The 17,016-nt window shown below is 42.3% G+C and overlaps 1 protein-coding gene across 1 annotated transcript; it reads left to right on the plus strand.

The window, feature by feature from the left end:
* Nucleotides 1-130: 130 nt before the first annotated feature.
* On the plus strand, nucleotides 131-11,365 carry MDH1 (malate dehydrogenase 1). The gene is made up of 9 exons (XM_027663000.1): nucleotides 131-258; nucleotides 5,386-5,484; nucleotides 5,787-5,883; nucleotides 6,832-7,007; nucleotides 8,234-8,356; nucleotides 8,473-8,649; nucleotides 9,946-10,059; nucleotides 10,277-10,366; nucleotides 10,740-11,365. The coding sequence occupies exons 1-9, from the start codon at nucleotides 256-258 to the stop codon at nucleotides 10,863-10,865; spliced, it is 1,005 nt and encodes a 334-aa protein (XP_027518801.1). The 5' UTR covers nucleotides 131-255; the 3' UTR covers nucleotides 10,866-11,365.
* Nucleotides 11,366-17,016: the final 5,651 nt, after the last annotated feature.

Raw genomic sequence — 17,016 nt, forward strand, 5'->3', positions numbered from 1 at the left:
GGGGTGACGCGAGGGGCGGCAACCGCCAATGGAGTGCGGGGGCGCGGCGCTCTGGCCCCCGGGCACGCCGGGAGTTGTAGTTCTTTCAGAGAGCCAAGCTGTGCATGTCCGCCGTGGCCGCGACTACAGCCCCCAGGCGGCCGCGCGCGGGCAGCGCGCCCCGCCCCCTCCTCGGCTCCTGGGCGCAGCGCCGCCGCGGCCGCAGTCGCGCCGCAGAGGTGACCCCGAGCAGTCGTTCCCGCCGCACTCGCCAACATGGTCGGTACCGCGCACCGGGCCCGCTGCGCCGGCGCCCGCACCGCGTCCTCTGCGCCCCTCCGGGGCGGATCGGGGGAATCGGCGGGCGGGGGTGGCCGCGAAATGGCGTCGCGCGGGTTGTGGGGGATAGGGGTGACCTGGCGGTGGTTGGTGGTGGCGGCACCCGGAGGAGCCGGGCCTGGCGGCGGCCCCAGGGCTCACCGCAACCCCCGCGGAGGCCGCGCAGGGGTGACCTTCCAGCGGGAGACGTGGGGTCGGTGCCGGCCTGGCGGCGTCTGTGCCAGCGCGGCGTGAGGGGGAGGGCGGGCTGTGGGAGCGGAGCGAACCCCCCCCGCCCCGGCGGTGCCTCCCGGTGGGGGATGGCACCGTTGGGCCCCGCCGGTGGCGACGTTGTCTCCGAGAGGTCGGGAAACCCTTCGCCTTAGTCCGTGAGAGCTTAACGGGTTTGGAGCGGTTCTGTGTTAGCTCAAGGGGAAGTGCTTGTGAAATGTCTTTATTGTTTAATCTCTGCGTGCTGTCAGAAATCCTGCTATTTGTGCAGGTTGTCGTAGTTCTGCCCTGAGGTTATTACAGTGTACTGCAGTGCTTTGCTTTTCTGCAGCATATATACTTACATGTATGCACACACAAACCTGCACAGAGACCTGCCTTTCCTTTGTAACCATGAAAACATCTCCAGGTTTTCCTTGACTCTATATCCTGTTATTCAGACCTGTACTTTTAATGTTTTGCTGTAGAAAGGATGCTTGCATGCTCTGGGACGTGGCTTATTTCAGCTATACCCTAAAAAATATAAAAGTCTGTAAACTTCTCTGCTCTTAAATGTAGATTCAGAGGAGTGACCACAAGACAACAGGTTTTAGTTTGTACCTGAGCTTTCAGATCATTGCCTGACATGAATGTACCAGTCTCACAGAGAACTGCTGGTTGTAATTTACTTTGGTGTCCAGACTTTTCAGAATGTCACTGTTTTTATCTTGCCTTTCCCGTTCTAGTTATGCATGTGGTGGTGGGCAGAGGCTTTAAATTCCAGAAATAAAATTATATGTCTATTGATGCAACCACCGATAGATAAATGAAGTGAAAAAAGTCTTTCAGGGCACCTGTGTCAAGGTCACTTCTTAAGGAAAGAACGCCCTTGGAATTCTGTCTCTGAGTGACTGTGCTGGTGGCTCTCCTCAAGTGCAGAGCTGACACTTTCTACTCCATTTCCAAACACGTTTATTGTCACCCTATCTCTGCTTTAAAGAAGGGAGAGCAAAGGGAAAGTTTCTTAGGCAGACTCTAGACTCTTGAGGAGATAAAGTTTATCTTGACGCTTAAATCGCCTTTGTGAAGCAAGGTGGGATAGCTTAGTTGGCTTTACTATTCAGGAAAAAAGTTAAGTTGGTGATAAGTTTATCAGCAGTAATGTATATGGAGGTCTTTCATTTGTAATTTGCAGTGCAAAGTAGACAGGGTGTTCTTGCCACAGCATTTGATAGGTTGTGAGTTATCTTTAACTCACCTTTGTAACCCCCTGAATCAGTTTTGCAGTGTAGTGCTGTTTGCCTGTATAGCACTAATATTTTAGGTCTGCTGTTATCACCTGTAAATCCCAGAGGTAACTGAGGCACTGAGTTCTTCAGCCAAAGTGTGTGGGGAGGGCGATAGGCCCACAGCTGCCTCATTTGGTATTGGAACCTTCACTTTCATCTGTCATAGTTGAGGGAGGGGAGAAATCCTACATGATTGCTGAACTAGACAAAGAAGGGTACCCAACAATGTTCAGTTGTTGGGGGCTTTTTTTAACTCATCCTTTTTATCACTACCTTTGCTACTCTTTTAGTTTCCTAAAGCTATTTAACTGTACATCGGCTGAATGTGGAGTGGGGAAGGCTTTGAAACAAAATAGTTCAGTTAGTTGTTGCTTAATGTGTCCTCTAGTTCTTCTATACCTGAGGGTGAGTAAAGGTCACCCCTGTAGCTACCACATGAAAGTAGTCTTGCAGGAGCCAAGTCACGAGTTGAAGGGCCTGGACATGAATGTTTGGAACCTACAACTTCCACTGGGGAGCTACTCATTTATCTGAATATCCAACCTCCAAAAGTAGCCTCTGATTGCTCAATAAGACCAATTTTGATATGTTTTTTCTTTTTTTGGTGAGAGTTATCCACATTTTGTAAGAACCACAGCATTTTTGGCTTGTTAATCTAGCTTCTGGGTTTGAGACAGCATGGAAGTTTCTTTGATACTAATTGCTCACAATTAGTGCAGGAGTAAAGGGGTCTGGGGAATGTATTGAATCCAGTGGACTGAAGGCTGGGAGAGAAAAAGCAAGTAGGCAGCACTCTTTACTTTATTTTAGCTTGTGTTTCTTCTGTCTCCAGCCTCACACTGGGGGGGAAGAACAGGAAGGATGGTTGTAAGCAAACATAATTATGGTGAGAAGGTGGAGCTGAGTCATGACCAAAGTGGTTTTGTTGGGTTTTTTTCCAAAAAAAGGCTAAATGCTAAGTTTGTCTCAGTAAAAGAATAATAAATAATTCTATCTCTTACCTTTTTTATTTTCTACTCCTTCCTTCTCCTGTTGTTATGCTAAATACTCACCATAAGGTTAGTGGATAGATTGACATTTTTTATGTTTAAATCAAATTAGCATATAAAATGCATATAGTGGAGGAAAATTCTCATTTTACTAACTAGTATGGTTAGCTGCCTTAAAAGAGTATTCATTGTTGCCTTAATATAAATAAAGTGTAGGATCTCCTTAGAAACATGCTGTAAAGTTGGCTTTAAAATTTGAAACGCATCTTGATCCATGCTGTCCATCATCACTCAGACGTTATGGTACATTTCCTTACTCAGGAATACAATTCCAAAACTAGTTTTGAGATTTAAACCAGGAAGAATTGTTTGTCTGCCCTCCTTCCCCCTCTTTGTGGAGTTTCCATGAGGGATGAGGCTCATAATAGGACAGATTCAAAAGAAAACAATGCAGTTCAACGCTGTGTAACTGCTAATCATGTAATCAGATATTTAAAGAATCTTTCCCATAATGAAGGCAAAATCAGGCCAGGTCTAATTCTACAAGTTCAGGAGTTTAACGTCATCACTTACACTCTTCATTTTATCTGGTGTGTGGTAAGATGGGGTAGGTGGCCTCATTTTTGTAATAATTTAAAGATAGCTTGATGAAGCTGTGCTTGGCTGGTCACTTCTGCAGAGAGGATACACTCAAAGCCCAAAATGGTTTTCCTATAAATATCAATGACAGGAATGTTGGTTGGGAAGGATCTCTAGAGGTCACGCAGTCTGCCCTCTTTCACTCCAGTTCTGGAGGTTGTCCAGTCCAGCCTGACAGCAAGGCTGTTGTCACTGATAAATCGTATCATATGTGTGTTTTGATCTGAGTCTTGAAAACCACTGAGGGAGAAGGTTGCACAGACTCTCTGGGTACCCTTTTGTAGCCAGTGCACCCTGCTCTGCCATCTGCCACTATGGAGAGGTGTTGGGAAGCATTATTTTTGTAACACTCTGTGAAGGTGAAGGTGTGGTAGGCTTCTGTTACATCACCCTCCACCCTCTGCCTTTCCAGGCTATGTCCAGCACGCTCAGCCTCACTTTACAGGCCATGAACTCAGGGTGCCAAGACTGGACTCAGTATTCCAGCTGCAATAGCACCAGCACTGAGGGGAATGCCTGTCTGTCTGCAAGCTACGCTTCTCGTAATGTAGCCCAGGATGCAATTAAATCACTTCCTTCACGTTCAGTTGTGCCTGGTGTTTTGTCTGTATCTCAAATGGTCACCTTTTAATTATTTGACAAAGTGGGTTTGACACTCCAGCAGCCCGGTCAGAGTCTGCTTGTTCCTGTCCTTGCACAATCCGTCCCAGCCCTATTGCCTCTAGAGAAACATGGAAATACAAAAAACAAGCTTACAAAGTACTGAGTTATGAATGTCCTTTAGCATGTGTTCCATTTTCAGAGGATCGTAGAATGGTTTGCATTTGAAGGGACTTTTAAAGGTCATCTGGTCCACCCCCCCCTTACAATGAGCAGCGACATCTTCAACTAGACCAGGTTGCTCAGAGCTCCAATTTGACCTTGACTGTTTCCAGTGAGGGGGCATCTACAACCTCTCTGAGCAATCTGTGCCAGCGTTTCCCCAACCCTATTAGAAAATATATTTTCTTATCTAAATCTACCCTCTTTTAATTTAAAACTGTTGTCCCTTGTCGCTTCATAACAGGCCTTACTAAAAAGTTTGTCTTAGTCTTTCTTAAAGTCCCCTTTCAGTATTGAGAAGCAACAATAAGGCCTTCCTGGAACCTTATTTTCTCCAGGATGAACAACTCAAACTCTCTCAGCCTTCAGTTTTCAATATTGAATAACCTCTGGATTTCCCCGGATCTTAGTTCTGCTTTACAGAGTGGGATGTTTACTATAAAGCAAGCATTTTTTTCCCCTTTATTTGCAATATAGCAACATGTTGGCAGTCTTCACCCAGTCTTGTGGAGTTTAGGGTCAGTTTGACAATAAACAGTTGTATTATGGATAAGAGTGTCTGTATTTGTCCATAATGTACCTTTTGTCTGTGGATTTCTTAAATTACTGCCAAACAGTTTAGTGGGGCAGTAGTTTTAAGTCCACTAGATTCCTTGGTCTCTGGCATTCAGTAAGTCTTTGATTGCAAATAAACATTCAAAATGCTTAATGGAAACAGCCCTCAAAATGGAGAATGTGAAAACCGGTGAAGTGTCACAGCTTGTGAAACTGTAGGAAATTTCAAGTATGAATGGCTAATCTAATGAGTGGGTATTTGTTGTATTGTCCTATGTTGAAAAGACAGTGTTGTTAAGGGGAATACACTGTTATTTCTGGCATTTTGGAAATTATTCCAGGAGTGACCTTCAGGATGCTTTTGCAAGTGTGGTCTGTTTCTGTAAAAGCAAGTAGAGAAATTACTGCTGGTTCTGGTAGAACAGAAGTATGATCCAAGGAGTTGGGGCTGATCTGCATTTAGGCACACATTTGCATCTAGGTTAAATAATCCATCATATTGCTGTGGTAACTGTTAATTTCTAACACTCAGGTGGTGTGACCTGCACTGTGTAGCAGTGGATAAGACTCTAATTTTCTTACAGGGTGAACCTGTCAGAGTCCTGGTGACTGGAGCTGCTGGGCAGATTGCTTACTCCTTGCTCTACAGCATTGCCAAGGGGGATGTCTTCGGCAAAGACCAGGTAACTCTCACACTGAATTATCACTTGTCTCTTCTGCACAGGAATAAGTGTCACAACTGCAGTCCCTGGGACTGGTTTTCTTGTAGGCACTCACTGATTTACCAATGTGCAAGTAATTTCTTCTTTAAGTGAGGAAAACTGGTGTCCTGCTCTGTTACACAAGCTTTCAGTTGTTGGTTGTGCTGAAGTTGTTTGTTTTCCCTAAATGGGTTTTAAATCTTGCAGGAGATAGCAGTTTCTGGCAGAGTACAAGACAAAATTCATTATGCCCCCCTTGCACTAAACCTTTTCTTTCTTTACAGCCTCTTATTCTTGTGCTGCTGGACATCACTCCTATGATGACTGTACTGGAGGGTGTGGTGATGGAGCTGCAGGACTGTGCTCTGCCACTGCTCAGAGGTGTCCAAAAGAATTTTTTCTTATACCTACAATAGGCTGTAAAAGAGCTGCTGCATTTATGAGTTCCTGTAGCTGGCAGGAAGTTTAACAGAAGAAAATATTAGATGATCCTTGGTTTTGTATTTTTTGGAAGATAAATTAACTTAGGCTGTAAGCTAGCAAGGATGACATCTAATGAGTTTTGTGAAAAGAACCGACAACACAGATATGTGGGGTTTGGTTTATATCAGCAAATCCTGGGGTTTCAGCCTGGACAGCAAATTGTCAGATACTTGTGCATATGTGCATTGTGTTCTAGCCCAATGGTGAAATAACAATCTTTAGATATTCCTTTGCTAAATAAAAAAACTACACCATAATTTTAGACGTCAGAAATATCTTCTGTATAAGGACGCGAAATAGAAAATGACCCATTAAGTCACGTAAACAAGTTAAGTTCTGGTACTTTAAAGAAGCAGAAGAAAGTATAGGTGTTACAGTATTAGAATGCTTGAAAAAGCCCCATGTAGCTACCAGCTCTTGTATAATTCAGACCTTCGGTTTGAATTGTAACCTAACCCAATTCAAAATCTTTGGTTGGCATTGTTGAAGGGGAAGGAAAATTTCACTTGTGCTGATATTTGCCATTGAAACTTTTTTGTAAAAGTAAAGAATGGCATATGTACTAATATATATATATTTAGATAGAGACACATGAAACTTATATTTTTACATAGATTTCTCCCGTGTTTTCCACTTTAGATAAAAATTTGTACGTATAAACCATTTACTGGCAAGTACTCAGTCTGTGGAGTTAGGGCCAAATGACTGTACTTGTGTTTTTGGAAGGGGAAGCTGGTGATATTGTCAGATTAGATTATATACTCTTTATGAACAAAAGAATATTCCTGTTAACACTGTGCCATGAGTATTTATCTTACCGATTTTTTCCCCCTTTCCTTTTTTTAGAGGTCATTCCAACAGACAAGGAGGAAGTTGCATTCAAAGACCTTGACATAGCGATTCTGGTTGGCTCCATGCCAAGGAGAGAGGGCATGGAAAGGAAGGATTTACTCAAAGCAAACGTGAAAATTTTCAAGTCTCAGGGTGCAGCCTTGGACAAGTATGCCAAAAAGTCTGTCAAGGTGAATATAGAAACTGAATTTAAAACATTAACACTGTTATGTAGAGATCTAAATATATTGTAGAATGATGTTGCGCAAGCAGGAGCCTGTTCAGTGCAGGCATTCCTTTCCTTAAGCCCTGGAAAATATACCACAGTCAAAACCAACCCCACAAAACGGTATTAAAAATAATGAGCAGTCTTTTGCTTGTTATCTCTCTCCTCTGGGAGAACTAAATCTTCTACATGCAGCTGCCTACTTCATATCCATCTGTGGCTTTAACAGAATGGCCCTTAACTTCAGTATCAGTATGGAATTGCAGTTGCACAAAAAATCGGCTTTATTTGGGTTGTTTGCGTCTTGTTCTTTGGAGCATTGGAAGATTTTAATTGTTCTCTCTCAGATTCCTTCAGCACAGTTAATGGGATCATGGGGCTGCTCTCCCACTGCTCTTAATCTCAAACCCAGACTCCAACTGTGCTTTGTAACTGACTTTTTAATGTCTGCTTCCTCTGCTGATGAAGTTCCTACTGCTTCTAAAGACTTGTTTGCTTCTTTATCCAGTTGGAATAAAAACTATCAATATAACTATTATGGAGTAGTGGAAAATTTACTGAACTCACTTTCAAAAGGGGAGATACAAAGGGAGGTTTGCAGATCAGATTGTGTGATTGAGGGTATATGGAGCTTAACATCAGTCATTTGAGGCACAAATGAAGGATGAATAAAAATCAGTTTTCCATAGCTATAAATGGATCTAAGTTGAGGCAGTATTTTACTTCTAACTGCTTATGAACATTGAGATTAGTAACTGTTCTGGCTTTCTTAATTACAAAGCAATTATATAAAGCAGTGGCAGCCAAACTAAAGAGTATTTAGAAGGCGTTGGTGAAGTCATTGTGGACTGACTAGTGTGCATGTACCTTGCTTTTCCTGTGTCTGGTAGCATGAGATTTGAAGCCAGGTTGTGGATCAGTGTATAGATCTCCCTGGAAATCTTGTTCTCTTTCACATTTGAATCTCAGGTTATAAAGAAAATACCTACCTAGAAAATATTTTTCTGTGCAGTTATAGAAGACTGGGTGGCTATGAACAACACACATAGAAAACAATCGTGTTGAAGACAACCGAGAGATTTAGAAAACTTCACTTCTTCGATAGCTTCTTTGAAGGCAAAGCAGTGTATTTCACTGGAGGGAGTTGTTTTGCAGAAATACCGACTTCATCTTCCCATTTTTCATTTTCAGGTTGTGGTAGTTGGGAATCCAGCAAATACTAACTGCCTGATTGCATCAAAGTCAGCTCCATCTATACCAAAGGAAAACTTCAGCTGCCTAACTCGTTTGGATCACAACAGAGCCAAATCTCAGGTAAAAAGAGCCTATTCTGTTATCTCTGCTAAACACAAACAGAACAGTGCTTTCAAAGGAGCCTCTGAATTGAGAAACTGAAGTAAATGCAATGGAAATCTTTAATTTCCCATTAGATTGCTCTGAAACTTGGTGTGACTGCCAATGATGTGAAGAATGTCATCATCTGGGGCAACCACTCCTCCACTCAATATCCAGATGTCAACCATGCGAAGGTAAACGTGAAAGGAAAGGAAGTTGGAGTTTATGAAGCTATAAAAGATGACAGCTGGCTGAAGGGAGACTTTATCCTGGTAAGACAGGTGGTTTTTTGGTTGTTTTTTTCAATCGTCATTCTGTGCTTGTGCTTTCTCCTAACCTCATCTGTAATCTATTTACCTGAGTGACTTGGTGAAGCAGCTCTTCTGTCTCACTAGAATAAGCCACCCTCACATAGCTTGTTGCTGTCAGTTGTTTGCCCTTGAAAAATTTAAGGCATAAAGGCCTATGTAAACCCACTTGGAGTGCTAAAATGATTCAGCAAAAAGAGTTTTGATCGTAGCTCAGCTGAAACTTGTCTGACACAAGAGGCACCTTTGCCATTTCACTGTGATGACTTTCGAGGGCAGTTATGTAATAACGGCATTAATTGATTGAGAGCACAGGCTATCTAAATGCATATGAAGTCAGACAGGTTTATGAAAGCCCTAGGTGCTTGTGACTCTCAATAACTGTGCTCTGCTTGGTGTTGCAATGTTACTGGCATCCCAACAGCCAGGTACTACACCTTAGCCAAGGAAGCTTTAGTTTGGGACAGAGAATGTGTTTTGTCATATGGCAGTGCTCTGTCCTGTTTTGGATATAACATTTCAGTTCATGCTTGTTGCTGTGGAATAAATGATTGGCAACCAAAGTTCATGAGCCAGAGTGTAAGCAGAAGGCTGTCCTTGTCCTTGATCCAGCTATATCTTACATGGCCAAAACAGGTTTGGCCTTCTAGGTGCATTGTAATGCTGGACTGTGTTAGAATACTTTACCTAAGATAAGGTAAGATTTCATAATTCTTGCTTTCTGGACTGGGGTGTTGTTGGCATAAAGCTGTACCAAAACTATAGTGAAGCCTATTCTGAGAACTGCAATTCACAAACACAAAATTTCTAAATAAAGAGAGGTCTGCTTAACTATCTTCAGGAATTACATGAATTTTGTGCAGTAAATATTGTAGGATTGAGACCAGCAAATAGTTCACATTGGTATTCAGCAAAAAAACCTTAATTGACAGTGTTGCTCTAGACATCTGTTGCTGTTGACAGGCACAAAGTCTCTTGGTGGGAAAAGCTTGAGACGTCTGGTTGTTATGTGAGAAGCTGTAAAGCAGGTACTAAAGATTGAACCAGCCTCTGAAATGTTCCATTATGTTCTTGTCTTGACAACGCTCTTCTGGATTGTATGCCATGTTTGTTTAGTGATAGAACTGTATCTTGACTAATGAAATTAAATAATTATGTACAACGGTCTTTCTTCAAGGCATTTACTAACACCATTTAGACCAAGCCATGATTTTGCTGCTTTACAATTTAGGGTTTGGGTTTTTTTTTTCTTAATTGCAGACTGTTCAGCAGCGTGGAGCAGCAGTTATTAAGGCCAGGAAGCTGTCCAGTGCCATGTCAGCTGCCAAAGCCATCTGTGATCATGTGAGGGACATCTGGTTTGGTACTCCAGCGGTAAGATGTTGCTTTTGAGTACGTGCATGTTTGCCTAACTTGCTTTAATTACACACCAGCATCATTGACCTCCATTACGTATGTGTGTTCAGAGGAAAGAATCTGTCTTCTTCTGGAGTAAATGGTGTCATAGGAGAATACAGGATGTTGAAAAATCAAAATTTTGCTTTCTTCTAGCAGTGAAAAATGTGTTCATCTCTTACTTTTCTGGTTGCAGGGGGAATTTGTTTCGATGGGAGTCATTTCTGATGGCAATTCTTATGGTGTTCCTGAAGACTTGCTATATTCATTCCCTGTTGTGATCAAGGTAACTAGACTGTATTTAAATCCATGTATCTTCTGCAAGATGTAAAAACTGTCATGTGAGCTTGTTAATAGCAGTGATATTTGTGTGGGACTGCAGTTGCTGGGATGTGGGAGTTTTAGTCTTTCACAGAGAGGACTGTTCTTAACTAAGTAATTTAACTTGGTTATCAACTAAGTACTGATAGATGAGTAGAATCTGACATGACTAACTAGTGCTGGTTGTATTCTTTATCTGAAACAAAACTAACTGCTGCCTGATGTGTTTTTTAGGGCTGTAAGCTTTGGTTCTTATGCTGCAAAGTGTCCTTCATGCAGACTGAATGAAAGCTTGTTCTTACGTGGTGGGGGCTTTTTATTTTTTTATTTTCAATCAGGACAAGACCTGGAAGTTTGTTGAAGGTCTTCCTATTAATGATTTTTCTCGTGAGAAGATGGATCTTACTGCTAAGGAGTTAGCTGAAGAGAAGGAGACTGCTGTGGAATTCCTCTCCAGTGCATGACTAGGTCATGAGGAAATACAAAATCATTTAAGAGTGGAAGAATCTAAGAGTCGTCTTTAGGTCTGCTACCAAACACTATTACTGTATCCAAGTCAACTGTCTGTGGCCATTGTGCATTTTAAAGTTCATAAGCTTACTGGTACTGTTGTGCCTCTGGAGTTATTAGCAAAAATGTTATTAAAGAAGTAAAACTAGTTTGTTGACCAAACTTTTTGTCTTTTCAATACTAGTTGCTTTCTGTGTATGGTACAGGATAATTGTTTGCCTCGGCCTTGGCTACTAACGCACAATCCGGTTAGAATTTGGCACTATTGGAACACGTCCTAGTCCATGATCACTTCAGTATCCTATGGCTCAACTGAAAATGAACTTAGAATGTAATTGCCCTTGAACCAGTAGTTCAGTGAGTCTGTCACTGGACAGACTTCAAATATACACAGTTCACTCGGGTTATGCTTACAATGTTTGTCAATAGAAATATTAAAAGTTGCTTAATCACAGTAGTCTGTTACACTTTATTTGCATGTTTTAGTTACATAGCTAACAAAGTTTGTTAGTAGAAGATAAAAAAAAACCCCTGAAAGCCTATTTTAAGAAACTGAGGGAAATGAGTTCTAAGAAGCTTTACTGATGACTAGCACCACCCTTTGTCTAAGTTGCTGACTGTGCTGTTCTAATAGAATTTTTCGCCTTGTACTAAAGTAAATCTTGGTCTGTCGTATCTGGTGTCATCTCATTTTTCTTTTTCTGTTTGTTGTCATTAAATAAGGATACAAAAAATAGAACTTTTTTTGACCAAAAAAGCAAAGGTTAAACTGAATTATAAGCAAATTGAATGGTTTCTTTGAGGATTTAGCAACAGGAATATAGAATACATCAGCCATCATCAGTAAGCTTATCTGTAAAAATAAGTCTGCTCTCAAGCATTACGGTACCTATTGAGTACAGTGACAGTGATGCAGCAAAGAATATACATAGAGTTGAAAGGGAAAACAAGCGTTTCAGATAATGGGAATGTGCTGCAGCACAGGACAGCTGGGACAGGGCACAGTCAGTGAATGCCATGAATGTTTAGGAAGCAGCTGTTGCAAGAATTTATGCATTATTACAGTCTTAGGAATAGACAAGAAATACACACAGTTGTATTTTTTCATTGTTATTCGTCTAAGCCCCCTAGAGTTTAGCCATGGAGAAGTTATCAGAAGAAAATGTCATACCATCTGTCTTTTCACAACAGTTTGGGCACTTCTGCAGGAATTAGGGAGGGAAGGAAAGCTGCCAGTGTGATGACTGTCTTCTGGTGTTCCATGCAGTCAGTGAAATCTCATTTCAACATGAGCCCAGCGACCAAAGGAATTCATTACAGTAATTACCATGCTACAGCTTATTTTAAAATAATGTGTTTTACAGTGAATGTTACAGGAGATAGCTCCAGTGCACGCTGTTACTTGGTGTGAAAAGACTAAGGAAAGGGAAGAGTGCACATCTGTGCCTGATAAACAAAAATAAGGGATGCTAAATCCTGCTGTGCAGCGTGCTTTGTGCCATACCCACAGAAGCATCACAATGTAGGGAAGAAGCTTCAAAAAAGAAAATATGGAAGATCTGGCTCTTCAGGGTTTTTGATGTCTGTTTTAAAGCCACCTTCTGCAGGAGACAACTCACCTTGTGTAATGCTTATAACACATAGTGTATCAGAACAATTGCATAACTAACCTCAGTATTTGATAGACTATCTCATGATGTACTGAACTCCTCATGTTAACAGCTGAATTTACATTGGACTACTCATACTGAATCTTACACACCATTTCTGTTCCCTCCAGATTTCTGTGAAGCAATTCAACAGGAAATCTCTTATCTGCTCATTGACTGCACACTTTACTATCCCACTACTTACAAACTCTCAAGCTACCACGTGGTGGCTATTCTTTGTATTCATGTTTCTGGACTGCTCTGTTTTCTGTTCTACTTTCTCCAGTTTTTTTTTATTTCTGGGAGATTTCCTCCTGCTGTGGTTAGTTATCTCTCCCTGTGGCTCAGGTTACTTTGTACAGTCTTTATCAAATCTGAGGGTAACCAGATACTGAAACAACCACAGAGGTTGTGGAAACTTCAACCTTGGCCCTACCCCTGCATTTAGCAGGAACTTGCACTGAACAGCTGCTGAACTCTGTGACCGAAACCCACTGAATGTCTTCACACCAACTGTATCTTTTAAACAGCTCTAAATTCACATGTGGTGAAAGTTTTTCTTCACTTAGCAGTGAGGTATTTTCAGGACATACAGGCTTTCTGTGCAGGAAGGGATATCACATCCACTCTTCACTTGCTGATTACCTCTCTGAGGTAATCTCTCTCCAAGAGAACAAAAGTTAGGACTTCAAACAGCAGCTCCCCAAGTGAGTGTGTACAAGTGTTCTTTGAGAAACAAATCCTGGGGGAAATTAGGACTCGAAGTGTCAGATGCACTCCTGGAAAGTTTCTGGATGGAGCAGCTGAGAACACTAGGGCTCCTGGCTGAGTCTGTGTGTCGGCAGAAAGGCTCCCAGGGAAGGCTGAAAACTTCAGCGTGACTGGCAGTCCTTGTCGTGGAGCGCCAAATCCATGGATCATAAATCCTCCCTTCGTGCTTGTGAAAGCTGTACAAGGCAGGCTTCTAAGCTGATCTCTTTGTGCTTTCTTGACAGTTTTCCATTGCCAGCAAGAATTCTTTTGAGAGGGGGAAGTAAAGCTTTTCCCCAAATGAATGATAAACTGATTTCAAGTTTGTGTGACATCATCGTTCTTCTCCCACTACAGCTATTCCTACTCTTTTTTTTGAAAACTCCAGATCCAAGGAATGATTCTAAATCAACATTACACTGATGCTCATCACAGAACTTTCTACCTGGGCATAGTTATAGTGCATCTTATCAAATCAATAGGTTTTAAATCTCACTTTGCATGAGGGAAGGCAGGAGAACTTCTCTGTCAGGTAAGAGAGATGCAGATTTCAGAGTACTGGATTTACAAAACAGAGGAAAGGTGTCATGGATGAGTTTATTTGAATTACTTCCTTTTTTCTTTTTTTTTTTTTTCCCCCTGTTTCCTGTGGTTTGGGGACTTTTTTACATTTATAGACACATTTTGAATTCCAAATAGCAAATCCTAGAGGATAACTACAGCTCAGTGTAATGAAAGAGGAACTTACAGAAATAAAATTATTTACAGCTTAAAGGGAAGATGTTTTATGTTCAAAGATAAAGTAGGTTTTTTTAAAAAGAAACATTCCAACAGCTCTTTAAGTGGCAGCTTTGAATAGGAAAATGATAAATGCTATTGAATTAAAGCAGAGGCTGATCAGTCAGCTGCTTAAAATACTGTAACTGCAGGCAAATAGAAAAATTAACAGATAGAGATGCAGTCTTCAGCTTAGCCAGAAATAAGCCCATTTTTTTGGTTTTACAGAATCTTTAATAATTTATTACTAAAAATCTAATTGCACAGATGCTTTCTTTTTTCAAGTCTGCTAACCACAGTTATCAATGCCAAGACCACCTTAAATCCTAAATAAATACTTAAATAAATAAATACAGATTAAAGTAATTTTGCAGTGCAAGTTTTCTAGGAGCCTCCAGATGGAGCTAGTAGAGAGGGAGTCACACTGGGAAGATTTTTTTTTTCCCCCTCCACCTGTGAGCCTGGAGAATTTAAATATTTGCTCAAGAGAAAGCAAACAAATCTTCCAAATCTGCAGTTACAAGGCTGGGGGCCCGGGAAACTCTTGGACAGGAGAGGGAAAGTGTTGGCCAAATACCCTCATCTCCAGCAGTGGGGACACTCCCTCCATCCAACAGGGAAGATGTCCACATGAAAGGTACCTTCTCCACGGCAAGGAGAATAACCTACAGACACCCTTGGCACCACCCCTGCTGGTGACCCCTCTCTTCCATTTTCAAGTAGGAACAGCGCTGGAGACTGAGTTATAAATTCAGGAAACAAGTCCTGCTGTTGGCGCTGCAGGAGATATCCTGGCCAACAGCAGCCAGATAACCTGTCTTTGCCCCTCAGCTTCTCGCAGCTCACATTTGCAAAATGAGTTGAAAGCCCTGGCTGGAGGATGCTATAAAGGGCATGGTCTGAGTTTCTTTGCAAGTGCTTTGGAGAAGACAGGGTGCACCAGGGGACACTGGCGTGAGAGGCAAGCAGAGCAGGAAAGCTCATCCACCTCTTCCTCAACAGGCAAACCACAAAATAAGTAATCCTAGCCCACTAACTTCTCCTCTCCTAACTGGAGAAACTAAATAGGTGAGGATGGCTGTGCTGCTTCTATGGTCTTTTAAGACAAAAACATAAAGCCCAGCTCCTCATTATAAAATACTATCACAAGAAACCGAAACGGTGTTTGGTAACTTCTCTTCGGTGTGGCCTGGTGGCAGTGCTGGTGTTGGTGTCTGCAAAGCAGAGCACAGGATAAATATCTGCCTCTCCTGAGAACCAGGAGAGCCTCCACCAGAGCTCTGCCTTCCTGAGGAGAGACAGAGGAGACGAGCCACGTGGAGACCAGCCAGAGGTCACCTCTGTGGGTTTAGGGCCTGTTGATGTCACTGAATGGAAATACCTGGAATACATGGGAGCCAGACAGAACTACAGCCATTCCCATTTCTCTCTGCAAAGCCACAGGAGATGAGGTTGGCTTTTTTTGGCAAGTGCCAGGTGTTTCATCTGCCCATTCCACAAACACAGAAATAATTAATACAGGCTCCATGTATGCTATGCTTCTATCTAGCTGCTGCATCGCTGAGAAACTGGACGTAGGGTAAATCAAGTTTCTTGTTAATGCCCAGGCTGGTAGCAATAAAATCTGAGGAACTGTTTGATCTCAGCTGCCGCAAACCAAATCCCCGTGACTGGATCCCTGGCAGCACCTCCCCAGCGCCTCCGCCCCCTGCCCCCTGCAGGCCTGCACTGGTGTTAATGGGACTGACCTGCGCTGGCCGGCAGGAATGCACAGCAGCCGAGTACTGCTGTTTAAGGGCACCTGAAGGTCTGGGGGTTTTGAACTCAGCCACTTATCATTTCACTGAGTGCTAAAATAATCATTAGAAGAGTGGGTCTAGACTTGTCCCCTGCAGCTCCTATCTCCAAGTTTGACTTTGTGTTTCTCCTCCCAGCTATCACACTGGTGGTTAATATATTTTGCACAGATCATGGTGTGATTAAGGGGTGCTGTTTCCCCAAAGGCAGCCACCAGCACCCAAAACAAAGGTGCCACTTGAGCCACGAGGTGTCCCCACAGGGCAGCCTTGAGGAGGACTTGGAGGGAAGGCACAGGAGAAGACACAACTCTGAAGTGCTGGGCATGAAGTTCTGACGCTCGATATTTTATTTTTCTCTTCTTTTTTTTTTTTTTTTTTTTTTAATGGTGAATGTCTACTTTTTGTCTTATGCTAGAAACAGTGATCCCCTTCCATTTGGGGAGAAAAACACTCAGTCTTTCCCAGTCTCCCTTGGATCCCTAACTGGAATAGGTGCAATATAGGTGCACAGGAAAACAGAAGTTCCATTTTCTTTGTCTTTTCCTAGTCCCACTGCCCTGCTGTCTCAGCATGCCTGCCAGATGAAGGCAGAGAAGTGATCTAGAGAAATGACGCCTCTTGGCTGAACAGTAACTTCCCAAAAACTGATCATTTTGGTACAGAAAGTTTTCATCCTAATTCCTGGTCTTTTGATCCAGAGAGCAAAATAACTAAATAACTCCTCATGGAGATGACAGCAAATGGATCTTGAGGGTATCAGTTCCTGCTGCTGCATGATTATTTCTACGATGATTAGGAGAAATTTCCATTGTTCCCCCAAAAATGCAGAATTTGTGCCTTTTTCTGAGCAGCTCAAATTCTCTCAGACAAAGAGGACAGCAGAAGCAATAGCCCTTTGTGAAGCTCTGAGCTACTTGGTAGACACAACCAAAAGCACCACCATGATATGAAACCAGCCTTTCCTTTCTTCTACTTTTCACCTGAGCACAGAAATTACACGCTTCATTTTGGTGCACAGAGAAACCTTTGGTGATGGAAGAAAACCCCAGAGGTTTCATTGCTTTTTTGGTGAGTGCAGGGAAGAAAAGGTGTCTCAGAGTTTCTACATTTACACTTGACTATCAGGCCTC

The sequence above is a fragment of the Corapipo altera genome, unplaced genomic scaffold, assembly GCF_003945725.1.
Source record: "Corapipo altera isolate COAL_440 unplaced genomic scaffold, ASM394572v1 94, whole genome shotgun sequence".
Lineage (NCBI taxonomy): Eukaryota > Metazoa > Chordata > Aves > Passeriformes > Pipridae > Corapipo > Corapipo altera.